The sequence below is a fragment of the Oryx dammah genome, unplaced genomic scaffold, assembly GCF_014754425.2.
Source record: "Oryx dammah isolate SB20612 unplaced genomic scaffold, SCBI_Odam_1.1 HiC_scaffold_7, whole genome shotgun sequence".
NCBI lineage: Eukaryota > Metazoa > Chordata > Mammalia > Artiodactyla > Bovidae > Oryx > Oryx dammah.
Genome location: NW_024070191.1, coordinates 6195844 through 6209381, shown reverse-complemented (window position 1 = coordinate 6209381; position 13538 = coordinate 6195844). Strand labels below are relative to the sequence as shown.

Below are 13538 nucleotides of genomic sequence, written 5' to 3'. Positions count from 1 at the left end.
TTCACTCGCTTGCTCTTACTGTCTTGCATCACCGTGCAAGATTTGAGGATCCACCTTCTTATTTGAGAAGCACTGTCCTTGTATATATAATTATAGTGTGAGATGATGGATTACACCAAAAATAGAAAACCCGCACCATCTGAAAACAGGAAGGTAGCAGAGAGTGTGGTTTTCATTTCCTGTGTGGAAAACAGCAGTGAGAGGCCTCCCCATAACATGAACTAAAACCTAGAAATAGGTAAGAAAGCAGGTCGTCAAATCCTTTGAGAAGTTCTTCTATAAGACATGTAAGATCTAGAAACTCCTCTAAGTTTAAATCCATGAGATATTGAATGATATGCAGAACTGTTCTAAAACTGGCTCTGGTGTTGCCACATCAGAGAAAAAGCCATCCACGTGCACGGATCTCCCCTTCCCCACCGCTCAGTGACCCTCCTCATCACAACGCCCAGTCGGTCACAGCCTTGTGAGCAGTCAGCCATAACTAGGGCGAGAGAGCAACCACCCGCTCTCCAGCCTTTCCAGATGGGAGGACAACCTCCGGGTGATAACTGTGCTGGACTCAGAAGACTAATACCACCACCACATTTAATATTCAGAGGTACCCCTTACTCAGTTTATTAGTTCCTGAAGACAAATCTGTCCTTTAGGGAAAATAGCCCAGAGAAAGGTGACCAACTGGTGATTCATGATCACATGCGTATGGAACCTTCTGAAAAGCATCTCTGAGTTGACTGAGAACTATAGTTATATTCAGGTTAAACTGCATTGAATAAAGACTATTTCTTAGGGATTTTCACATTTTAAAAACTTTTAATTGCAGTGTTACAAGCCAAATATGATTGAGATGAAAGCAAAGTTAATTTCTTCTTGCAGCCCCCAGGCAGTGAGAGCCCTCAGAGCCTAGAACAACAGGATTTGATGACAGGTCGACTACAGTCATGTCTGGAATTCAAAAGAAAAACCAATAAGATTTTGGATAACCTATACTAGAACTTCTACTATTAAAGTAGAAGGTGAATTTAAAGATAGTAATTACAATATTGATGATACAATAATAATGATGGAATATTTTAATGGTAAACAAATTTCAATTTCAGTAATTAGTAACATTAATGGAATATTTTAATGGTAAACAAATTTTAATTTCATTAACATGTAACATGCTTATACTGAATTATGCAGTAATTAAACAATGATAATATCAAATAATGAAGTACTGCTAACATAGTCTATATTACTAATATATCAGAATTTGAAAGATATGTTAATAAAATTTTAATAGAATGCTTTCTAACGTTCTCAGTAATAGTTATATAAAAGTTGTGTGAGATTATTTATTCAACAAATAAAGTAATGTTTCTCAACATCAATTTTAGGTTTACAACAAAATTGAGAAGGTACAGAGACTGCTCCTTCCCCCAAACCATGCAGTCTCCCACATCATGGACACCACTACTAGACGGAACATTTTTTCATAAAGATGAACCTGCGCTGACACATCACAATCTTCCATGGCCCACAGTTTGCATTACAGTTTGCTCTTGGTGGTGTATCTTCTGTGAGTCTGGACAAATGTCTAATGACATGTATCCATCATTATAATGTCATACAGAGTATTTTCACTGCTCTGAAAGTCCTCTTTGGTGATTAACTTTTTAAAAAGTGTACATTTACAAAAGAATGAGTTATCTGAAGTTATATTTAAATGGCTTTAATTTTCCATGTAATAAAATTATTGCCACCATTTATTTATGAAGAATTCCTAGTATTGGTTAATGTTCTCATCTGAAATGTCAAGTAATTCACACTCTGGCATACTTTACATATATCATTTCCTGGTAAAGAACACTTTATCTGAATGTTTTATTACTATTAACTAGACTATCTTAATCTACAACTTTATCTATGTGTGCTAAAAATTATTTGTTAGGTTAATACCATTGACTTTAAATTTCATAATAATTGGTTATATTTTGATGTAAAATTTTCATTTTATATAATTTTTTTATTTTAGTTCTTATGGAGAAATGTCCTCTGTACATCAACAGTTATGTGGGTACGTGAATGAGCCTAGTATGAAATGTTGCTAGATGACAGACCCTAAGATTGAATTAAAAATAGACATTATTTTATTCTTTATATGCCTTCAACATAAAAATCCACATATTATCACATGAATTAGCAGTGTACATTATGCATAAATCAAAACACATTTATTTTTCCACTATGCTGATTCTCTTAAAAAAAAAAGCTACAATAGATTTCCAAAATCAGCTTTTGGGAATTCCCTGATGGTCCAGTGATTAGGACTTGGTGCTTTCACTACCCTGGCCTAGGTTCAATCCCCAATTGGGGAACTTAAGATCCCTCAAACCACGGGGCACAAAAAAGTAAACTTTTACTATATATTCTAAATATGATAATCCAGATTTAATAGTGACAATAACAAAACAGCACATATGCCTATACTATGTTACAGAGCATACAATAGCATTTAGTAATTATTCATAACTTTCCTTGTTGTTCTCCTCAATCCAATTAAAAAACTAGAGAAGTCTGGGAAAAAGGAAGTTCACCTTTCTGTTGGAGAAAATGACCACTGATCCCCAGAAAGCAGGAGTGAAAGTATTATTGTGCAACAGTCCGTGAGATAAACTGTAAACACTCGAGGCCATTTTCCTCTGGGAGATTCGGCCCACTAGGCCCAGGCGAGTGCCACAGGGCCCAGAGCGTGCTGTGAGCGTGCCCGCCAGCACATCCACACAGGCTTGGTGGATCCCATGGGCACTGTCATTTCACTGTTACATCACATACAGTTTACACATTAATTCTGAGTAAAAGCCAAAGGGATTTTGATTTCATTTCAACTAGTTTTTCACTGTCATGAATGCTCCACACAAAATGATTTTTGTGATAGAAATTTCTATTTTGTATCAATTCGCTTACTATTTGGAATGTTCTCAAATGAGACTAGGGAAGCCACCATGGCACATAAATGTAGGTCACTGATCAGCCTTTGAATATCTCACTCACTCCAAGCTGGCATCTGGAGTAAGGCTGGCTCAGCACTTACCAGCCCTGAATCCGACAGGGCGGGCATTAAAGCAGCTTCAGAGACTGAGCTGAGTGCAGTGGGTATGGGAATGGGCAGGGTAGCGTTGGGGTGCAGAGAGAAAATTGACATCTGTTCCTAGTGCAAGGGAAGGTGAGAGACCAACATCAGGAGAAACTGTGGAGGGATCAGGCCTAAGGGGAATGAACCAGGGCTCACGGGCTACCTGGACCCCAGCTCATCCCTTTGCTGAAGGTCGCTGTTACCACCAGCCCAGTTCCCATCCTCCTCCAGTAGGCTCTCTCTGGCTCCCATATGTTCCATCAGGTTTTCACTCCATTTCTGTTTTCTCTTGGACCTAGAGTGCAGAGCAGACTCCCTGAAAGCTCTAGCTCACCTGCTGCCCTAGTCTTCTTTGAGGGCATTTCCACATTAATTGCAGACACACAGTTTGTCCCTGTGTAGGTTCTCTGGTGTGTATAAACATTAAAATTGAGGATGAAGACAGTCCTGCATTACATTTATACGGTGAGTTCTTTCACATCAACTAAGGTTAAAGAACTACTTGAAGGCTTTTCCTTAATGTGATTATTTTCTTTAAGGATTGGACATACGCCTGGAATTTTGGCCACATTTATTTCATATGTAGGATTCCTCTTTAGTGTGAACTCTCTCGTGCTATCTAAGGCAGAGTTTTAACCAAAGGATTCCTAGTTTTTCCCCAGTATGATTCTCTTTTGTTGACTAAAGATGAAGGAAAGGATGACAGAAAGCTTTACCATGTTTATTACAGACAAAGGATTTCTTTTGTATGAATGTAAGTTAACCTTTTGACTGAAACATTTCCCATATTCATGACATTTGCAGGGTTTCTCTGTAGTGTGTGTTCTTCGGTGTATACAAAGCTGAGTGCACTGATGGAACTCTTTGCCACACGCATTGCATTTATAGGGTTTCTCTCCTGGGTGAGTTGTTCCGTGTGAATGTAAGTAAGTGCTTTGGCTGAACTGCTTCCCACATACCTTACATTTACATGGTTTCTCTCCCACATGAATTCTTCATGCAAGTAAACATTAGCCCTATGGCTGAAGCTGTTGGAGAAGACTCTTGAGAGACCCTTGGACTGCAAGGAGATCAAACCAGTCAGTCCTAAAGGAAATCAGTCCTGAATATTCATTGCAAGGACTGTGCTAAAGCTGAAACTCCAATACTCTGGCCTCCTGATGCAAAGAACTGACTCATTGGAAAAGACCCTGATGCTTGGAAAGATTGAAGGCAGGAGAAGGGGACGACAGAGGATGAGATGGCTGGATGGCATCACCGACTCAATGGACATGAGTTTGAGCAAGCTCCAGGAGTTGGTGATGGACAGGGAAGCCTGGTGTGCTGCAGTCCACGGGGTCGCAAAGATTCGGACACAACTGAGCAACTGAACTGAATTGATGGCTGAAGCATTCACCACATTTGTTAGGTTTATAGGGTTTTTGTCCAGTGTGTGTCCTTCCACATACAGAAAGCTGGGTGCTCTGGTGGAATTCTTTCCCGTGTTTATTACATTTACAGGTTTTCCCCCTCATATGATTTAGCACATGTCTTGCCACTGGAGATCTGTGAGTGAAAATGTCCCCCAAATCATTATATCCATGTATATCCTCTCTAGTGTGAAATCTCTGCTGTTCCAAGGAGACGAGAGGCTATTAAAGATTTCTCACAGACATTAATTTTTCTCTACACGACTTCTAGATTGACCATGCCACGAACAGGCTCCTGTTAAATGCTATTTACATACGCATTGCATGCTATTTTCTACAACACAGATTTCCTGTTTCATAACATCTCAACTGCAAATCTGTTAAATATTTCATTAGTTTCAAAGCCATGTTTATGCAATTATTTTATAAGTACTCAGGTTATGGTTTCAAGTATGAATTAATTTTTTTCCCTAAATTGAAACTATCTAAAACTTTCTGCTGCAGCAGCATTTGCGTTCACCTCAAATAACCATGGTGCCCTGCATTCTAAAGCCTTTCAGTTCCCATGCCTTTAATGAAGAGGGATGGGTTCACCCCCTTGAGACTTACCATTCACAATTAGATAGGTTTTCCTTGTAGGTATCTTGCAGGAATATTTCTTCTTGTCTCACAGGGTCACTTTTCCCGTCTAAAATAATGTTTAAAAAAAATGCTAGTGTGGCACTGGAAGAAAACTGTTGAAAGCATTCAAGGCCTGCGTGAGTATGTTTCAAATACTGACTCTGACACAGAGCAAGAATGTGGAAAGGAGGTAAAGTGAGTTAAAACCCATTTTAGAAAACTGAAAATTAAACAGTATTTTCAGGATTGAAATAAGAGACAAAATAAAATCAAAATTGGTTGTTGATAAGGTAAAGAGAAGGAAATTTGTCAAAGGGAAGAAAACAGGACAAAGAACGTTATACAAAACTTTAAGAGGACATGAGCCATTCCTTTCTGAGGCCCAAAGAAAATGCAAAAGAGAGTACAGGTCCCAGTGGCCTCCACCACTTTCCTGAAAGCAGAATTCACTCAGGAAACTCTGCCGCTGACATTTCCAGGCATCTGCTCCCCTAGTATCAGGATATTCTTGATACTGACCACACGGGAGCCTGGAACTCACCTGATCTCGGGCACTGGGGAAATCCTTTCTCTTCCTTCCACAACTCCACTCCCTGCTCCAGCTGGAAAATCACATCTGATTTGCAGAGTTGATACCCTGTTTAGAGGGAGGGAAAAGGTATTTTTGTCTTGGATTTAATTCAGGGTTAAAGAACTATGCACATTCTTTCATTTCAGGGCAGGCTGCCAAGGAAGGACACAGTAAATACCTGAGAACAGCCCAGAACAGCACCACTGACAACACCACAGCTTCTTTCAGGAAGCTGTTCCTTCTGAGCAAGAACAACATCCCGGCACTGGGCCAACACAGGGGGCTCTTCTTGCTGATGTGTGGGCCCAAGGTCAAAGCTAGAGTGAAGAAGCCTCAGTGTTTTCAATGGAGAAATTAAATCTTCCCACAGTAGGATAGGTCCCTGGGCTCGCAAAGAGTCAAACACAACTAAGCGACTGAACAACAGTAAGATAAACTTTACTTTTAAAAAAGAATCCAAAACACAGACGCTCCACAGGAACAATCTAATTTCTCTTTGGAAATAGATCGCTGGTATAATTTTCATTAATGCATTTTTAACTATCAGGTAAGTAAACAGAGTTATTTAGTAAATATTTAACACTTGCATTTATTTAGAAATATTTATTGAATTCCTGGTTGTTAAAGAAGCAAGAAAGGGAAGAGTGGTCAGGAAAACTATATTCTTTGGGGCTGACAAAAAACAGGTATAAGTAAATAAATAAATAAACAAATTAACTTCAAGGAGTTTTAAGAATCATGAAAGAATGTGAATGAGGGCTGAGAAGGGAATATGTAGAAGCTGTTCTGGATACTTGCTTTAAAAATGCATCAGTGTTGACAGACTCACCCACAGAGACCAGATGACTGATGCTCTCCAGCATCACTTCTCTGAACAGCTTTCTCTGGGAGGTGTCCAGCAGGGCCCACTCTTCCTTGGTGAAGTCTACAGCTATATCCTTGAGGGTCACTGATTCCTAAAACATGGACATTTTGTGCAGCCAGACCTTTCCCCACAAAGTGCCACGGGAGGATACTGTACACAGTAGGGCTGCAGTTAGATTGCTGTGTAAGAAAAAGCTCAACCTTGTTTGGGGTTCTGGTCAAATATTTCTCTGTGCTGACATGCCGTGTGTCTCTCACACATACTCACAAAAAGACACACCACTTTGAAAACAAAGTGGTTTCCCTTGTGGCTCAGCTGGTAAAGAATCCGCCTGCATTGCAGGAGACCTGGGTTCGATCCCTGGGTTGGGAAGATCCCCTGGAGAAAGGAAAGGCTACCCACTCCAGTATTCTGGCCAGGAGAATTCCAGGGACTGTATAAGCCAAGGGGTCACAAAGAGTCGGACACAACTGAGTGACTTTCACTTTCACTTTCTTTGAAAACAAAACATCATTACAGTGAATGAGGTCACTAGTGGGAATAACCTGGCAAAGCAATGGCCAAATTCTGCAGAACTGAACACCCTCCTGGAGAATGTGATAATTAGGTGGCTTCTCCCATCTCTGCACAACTCATATGTTCATGACAGAGAATAAGACATATAGTTCAGAAGCAAACCCCAAGGGGCCCTAAAACTGCCAGACAGAAGGAGTGTCCTGACCCAACCCTCCTGTGATGGGACCTTGCATTTCCATCTTCTCTGGGACCTTCAAGCTTGGGTTATCACAGTCCCTCCTATACCACCAAGCTGTTTATATGCTAACAGGAAATAGAGGCCTCTCAGTGGAACCTCATCTTTCCAGCCCTTCAAAAATTGCTACAGGACCCTAAGTTTATTCTGATATAATCCTTCTTCCTAATGCACAGCCCCAAATAAGAAAAAAGTACCAGACATTTCTTTCTGTTTGCAGTTTTGATTACAAAGAAGGAAACTGGGTTGTTGGGGACAAAAGGGGTAAGGAGATTTTCTTTTCTTTTTTTAAGTTATTTAAATGTGCAAGAATATTCTATAAAATTTTGAATAAATTTAAAATTGGGGGGAAATAATGATTCTTTATTGCTCTCTTGCTTGCCTCCTCTCACCCCAATCTCCAGGCTACAGAGGGCTCTGCAGCATCCAAATCACTGGATGGACTAAACTCACTTGAAAACCAGCTGCCTCCCTGCAGGACTAGACACTTGGCTCTTAGTCGTTTCGGCTGCCTATGTTCACCACATGCCTGAGCCCGCTGCAGACACTGACATGGGACAAATTCGAAGAAACAACTTTTTACCTTTTCTTCAAGGACGTCCTTAAGGGAGTGAGGAATGGAATGAAGCAGTGTAAACATTGGGTAGGGAATTATTTCTCGATTAGTCCCTGACCTGCCCCTAAGCCTCCCAGAGTCCTGAGGAAAAGTGACTGACAGTAATTTAATTTCATGGGGCCCCAGGAGATCCAAGCCAAGACTCAAAACCCACACATTCCCAGGAAAAAAAAAAAAAAAAGATAGGTATCAATTCACAAGAAGGAGCAAGTCCTACTCACCTGGGGTGGCACTGTCTGGAACTTAGTCGCCCTGTCTTCGTGTGTATTCTCACCAGAGGACAGTTCAATGACTAAACAGACAAAGTTGAGGAAAGAGAAAGAACCCGAGGGACTCCAGTCATTTCTAACATCCCCAGAAAAGCCCACCATCTTGACTCTGCAAAACTTCACATGGTAATGCTCCCCACCTCAGTACAACCCACAGGCACCTGCAGAGAGAGGGAGCAAAGACAGACGGGGAGGGGGCTCTCCTCTCGAAGGGGCAGCAATAAGTCTCTGGCTCTTGACAGTCATAAAGAAGATATTAACATCCTCATTAAAAAGATAACAAAGCAGAAGCATGGGGCTTTACAGTTTAATTAGACATGTTATTCAGATGGATTATTTAATCCCATCCCTGGCAGCTATCAGGGCTTCCTAAAGAATCCGCCTGCAGTGCAGAAGACCCCGGTTAGATTCCTGGGTTGGGAAGATCCCCTGGAGAAGGGAAATGCTACCCACTCCAGTATTCTGGCCTGCAGAATTCCATGGGGTCGCAAAGAGTCAGACACGACTTAGCGACTTTCACTTCACTCACTTTCACTGGCAGCAAATCCTAAGAAAACCTGACTTATGCCATGTGGAGACTCTCTTAGTCACAGAAAAAAAAAAAAAGTAAAACAAAAATGACCATCTTTATTCAGCAGCTCTGAGCCTTTAGCTGGTTTCCTGTTACCTGATTTGAAATTGTTAAAAAAAATTTTTTTTCAGATAAAAACACACTGGGGACACTGCCAAGAAGCAAACATTTTGGTGATTATGGAAAGTTCATATTTTAATACAAAGTAAGAGAGAGTCAACCCAGGATGCATTTCTGCAAGAATATTTAGCTACACCCTAAGTATGTAAATCACTACTACAAATTTTTAAAATATTATGCCCTTTCAGAATAATTGAGTCACAACTTAGACAAATATTTTCGGTATAAATAAACTGTGTCTTAACTAATATTTTAGGACTTTCCTAGTGGCTCAGACGGTAAAGCGTCTGCCTACAACGCAGAAGACCTGGGTTCAATCCTTGGGTCAGGAAGATCCCCTGGAAATGGAAACGGAAACCCACTCTAGTACTCTCGCCTGGAGAATCCCATGGATGGAGGAGCCTGATGGGCTACAGTCCATGGGGTCGCAGAGTCGGACACAACTGAGCAACTTCACTTCTTCACTTCACTTAACTAATATTTTAAAAAGTAAAACTTAGGGACTTCCCTGATGGTCCAGTGGTTAAGAATCTGCCTGCCAGTGCAGGAGACATGGGTTCAACCCCTGACCCGGGAAGATCCCACCTGCCACGGAGCAACTAAGCCCCCAAGCCGCAACTAGACAATAAGCCCCGTTCACAGCAACTAGAGAAAGCTGTTATGCAGCAATGAAGACCCAGGGCAGCCAAATATAAATAAATAATTTTCCTTAAAAAAAAAAAATTAGAACTGAGATGTCTCAGGCTCTGCGGCTGTGATGGCAGCCTGGCAGGTCTTTCCTGTTCGCCTTTCCTCCCGACCCCTCCACCTGCCCTCCGCCTTCGCTCTCAAGAAAGAAAACGCAATTCTGAAAAAGTGTTAACCGATTATCATTTCGAGTCTAAGCTTTTGTTTCAAAATCAGTATTTTCCCTTCATTTCTTTTTATGACAATTTTATAAACTTGCAAGGGTCCTAGGTTTCTTTCAACAATTCCTACCACATCGAGCTTCTGAGAAGACCTGCCCTAAGATGAAATTAACTCAGAATTATAAAAAAGCTGTTATTGGGTCACAACACAAAAAAAGTTAATCATGCAATAATTCAACTTGAAACTGAGATACGTGAAGTGTTACTTTAAAGGTATGAGAGAGAAGACCATTTTCTTTAAAGCCTGGAAAGTGAACTTACGATATATTCTGATTTGGATGTGGGGGAGGGGAATCAATATTTAAATATGGTTGGAAGTTTTAAAACACCCACTCTTCAATTTTTCAATATTCCAACTATTTCCACTTTACAGAAAAATTACCCTATAAAAATAAACACGTGTAGTGTTGCAAACACTTCCCTTCCCCCTGGGACTGGGTGACTGCTGACCAGACCCACGCGACCGAACCGCCGCTCATGGTTGCTCCCACCATCCACACGTCCACACGGTTCGCTTCCTCCAAATTTGTAGAGAGATTACTCCTCAGAAGTCATCCCGAATCCATAAAAAATACTAAAGCAGGCTGTGATTTTTCACCCCAAACCACTTAATGAATGAATACTTCTGTAAAAGAAGTCTTGTTCATAGTGCATAGGAGTCTAATTTATAGTACACGAGAACGTGAATAATAGGACAACGGGAAAAGTCCAGAAAATGAAAAGCACATTCCCTCTATTTGAGAGAAATACCTCCTGGTCCCGGTGGGTCCCGAGGGTTCACAGCTCGTGTCCTCTCGTCGGGAGACCGTGTCCAGCTCCCCACGTGGCGACGCATTCTCCACGTGGCGCGCTCCGGTGCCCGGCGCACTACAGGATGCCCGGAGGTCGTGGGGGTGGGCGGCTGGCTAGAAGAGCCCATGTGCCCGTGGATGTCAGACGAGAACATCAGGATGAATTATTAAGCTGGGTCTATGTTAATATAAAGGACAGTTATTCCTTACGGACATACATCTCTGTCTATGTGTGTGTTAGTCGCTCAGCTGTGTCTGACTTTTTGAGACCCGCCTCCCGCATTGCAGGCAGATTCTTTACTATCTGAGCCACTGAGTCTTTGTCTATTTGTATATACTGATCAGTGGATTGATAGACACAACTTAGGTGGGCATACACAGGTCAGGACAAACAAAAATTTCCTCACACTGTCCACTGAAAAGCCAACAAACAAGCACCCCCTCTAGCAATGAACACATTCAGATCTATGCTGTTGTTTTTGAAATCATATTTGCTAATAAAAACAAACCATATTCCTTGGATAAATAGTTCATTCTAGGGTTGGAGCAGGAAATAGACAGATTTGTAGATTCTTGTGGTTCCAGAAAGTGAGGAAGTATTAATTCAACAAAACAGCTACACACAGACACACATACACATAGAGGCATAGAAGGGATTGTGTCAAAAGAAAACAGAAGTCAACTAAAAGAGTTCCCAAGGGCCCAAACTGGAACATTTTGAGCAATAGGATAAAGTTGTACTCACTCTATCCTAGGATACAAAGTAAATATCCAAGAGCTCATACTGATTTAAATAAAAAATGGGACTTCCCTGGTGGTCCAGTGGTTAAGATTCTGCTCTCCCAATGCAGGGGACACAGTTTGATCCCTGGTCAGGTAACTAAGATCCCATATACTGCATGGTGTAGCCAAAATAAACAAATAAATGTATAAAGGATTATCTATATAAACAAATTGGAGGACAGTACAAATCTCCCATGGAGAGGAATTCCTGATAATTCATGTGGATATCGGCAATCAAGGAGGTGGAGCATAAGGTGTGTAGTGAAATTCTTCCAAAACAACGCATTTTTGGAGATGATATAAGCATAACTTTACACTGGAAAAACCTAATCTAAGTAGCTGGACCAACAACACTAGCATCCTATTATTAAGTCGTTTCAGACTTGTAGCCTTGAAAGGAAATGATGAGAATGGTGGATGGTACCTCTGCCATCTTTCTCAAAAAACAAATTAAATAAAAATCCAACAAACAGGGGTTTCCAGGTGGCTTAGTGGTAAAGAATTTGTTCTATCCCAAGTCCAGGAAGATCCTACATGCCGCAGAGCAACTAAGCTCATGGGCCACAACTACTGCAGTCTGAATGCTCTAGAGCTGTGCTTGGCAACAAGAGCTGCCTCAGCAGTGAGAAGCCCTCACACCGCAAGTAGAGAGTAGCTCCACCTCACAACAACTAGAGAAAAATCCATATAGCAACAAAGACCCAGCGCAGCCAAAAATAAATAATTTTTTAAAATTATTTTAAAACCCAACAAACAATAAAACACAAAAGCCAATGTGATCATAAGAAAAATCATTGGTTATATCCCAATGGACTAAATTCCAAGATTCCCTGGAGTACTTACAAAGTTCTGCAGTTGCCCGAGAGAGCTGGTCACTTTCTTCAGGACTTCCAGGCCAGTATCAACATTTCCTGGCCACCAGAGGTGACCTAGAAAGTTTTCATCAACTTAAGAGGAGCTAGGTAGCTGTCTCTGAGCAGCCATTTTCACCAATGGCAGTTCCCTGGCTTTTAAGCTGAAGTAAAAATTTCTGAAGAGGGAGAAAAGTTTTCTTGGTAAACTTTCCAAGCTGGTTCTTGTGTCCTTAGGGGCATCTGAGAAAGATTTCTGGAGTATTAGGCCCACCATTCACTCCCTCACATTCTGTGTCATCAAGAGCCGACTCTGGATCCCTGAGTTGCAGTAAGAAATGTAGTGATTTCTCGAGATGTACAAAGATGCCCTCAGCTGGAGATCCCAGATGTCTACAAACAATTGCTGGGCTTCACAGGGACTTGTGAATCTTTCCTGTCTCAGAAGGGCCCATGACATCATCCTTGGTCCTCAGATCCCAGCACGGAGAACCTCTGCCTCAGAAGAGGAACAAGGTGTATTTCAGGAGTGTCTTCCAACCCAGTGGTTCAGTCAGGTGTATCAGGAGCTGGGAGCTGCAATGTATGAGTGTTTGTGTTGGGGACCCCTCACAGACATTTTCAGAAAATCAGACACCCTTGGTGAATAAACAGACTCTATTCATTTTTTATGAATATAACTGAAACACAATACATAAAGGCAACATATGCATTATAAAAATCATCATGAATGTCAACAGTAACAGTGATCATTATCATACCAGTGATACTAACAATTATAATTCTGACAATAATACTCAAACTACAAAGAGGGTAGACAAGAGTACAAGTTCCCTTAAGGGAATGACAGGTACAGATCCTGGACTTCTTGGAGATGGTTGGAATCACAGTGTCAGTTACAGAATGAAAAGTGTCCCCTGAAGGCAAGGACTACATGTGCAATCACAGGGATTTTTTTTTTCATTCTAAGTGGAGGCTAATTACTTTACAATATTGTAATGGTTTTTGCCATACATTGACATGAATCAGCCATGGGTGTACATGTGTTCCCTATCCTGAACGCCCCTCCCACCTCCCTCCCCATCCCATCCCTCAGGATCATCCCAGTGCACCAGCCCTGAGCACCATGCCTCATGCATCTAACCTGGACTAGGGATCTGTTTCACATATGATAATATACATGTTTCAGTGCTATTTTCTCAAATCATCCCACCCTCACCCTCTCCCACAGACTCCAAAAAACTGTTCTTTACATCTGTGTCTCTTTTGCTGTCTCTCATATAGGGTCACTGTT

The 13538-nt window shown here is 41.3% G+C and overlaps 1 protein-coding gene across 1 annotated transcript; it reads right to left on the bottom strand.

Moving 5' to 3' along the window:
* Window positions 1–700: 700 nt before the first annotated feature.
* Window positions 701–10738, bottom strand: LOC120865593 (zinc finger protein 705A-like). The gene is made up of 6 exons (XM_040242872.1): window positions 10570–10738; window positions 8173–8243; window positions 6549–6675; window positions 5690–5785; window positions 5137–5215; window positions 701–945 (listed from the first exon to the last, which is right to left on the bottom strand). Coding segments are annotated over exons 1-6 (543 nt in total). The 3' UTR covers window positions 701–944.
* Window positions 10739–13538: the final 2800 nt, after the last annotated feature.

Bases quoted from the DNA above. Each gene is read 5' to 3' on its own strand.
- LOC120865593 (XM_040242872.1), bottom strand. From the start codon at position 10,738: ATGGGCTCTTCTAGCCAGCCGCCCACCCCCACGACCTCCGGGCATCCT. The intron at 8,244-10,569 runs GTATTTCTCTCA...TTGTCTGTTTAG, and splicing joins GGACCCACCGGGACCAGGAG to TCATTGAACTGTCCTCTGGT. The intron at 6,676-8,172 runs GTGAGTAGGACT...TCCATGTTTTAG, and splicing joins TCCAGACAGTGCCACCCCAG to GAATCAGTGACCCTCAAGGA.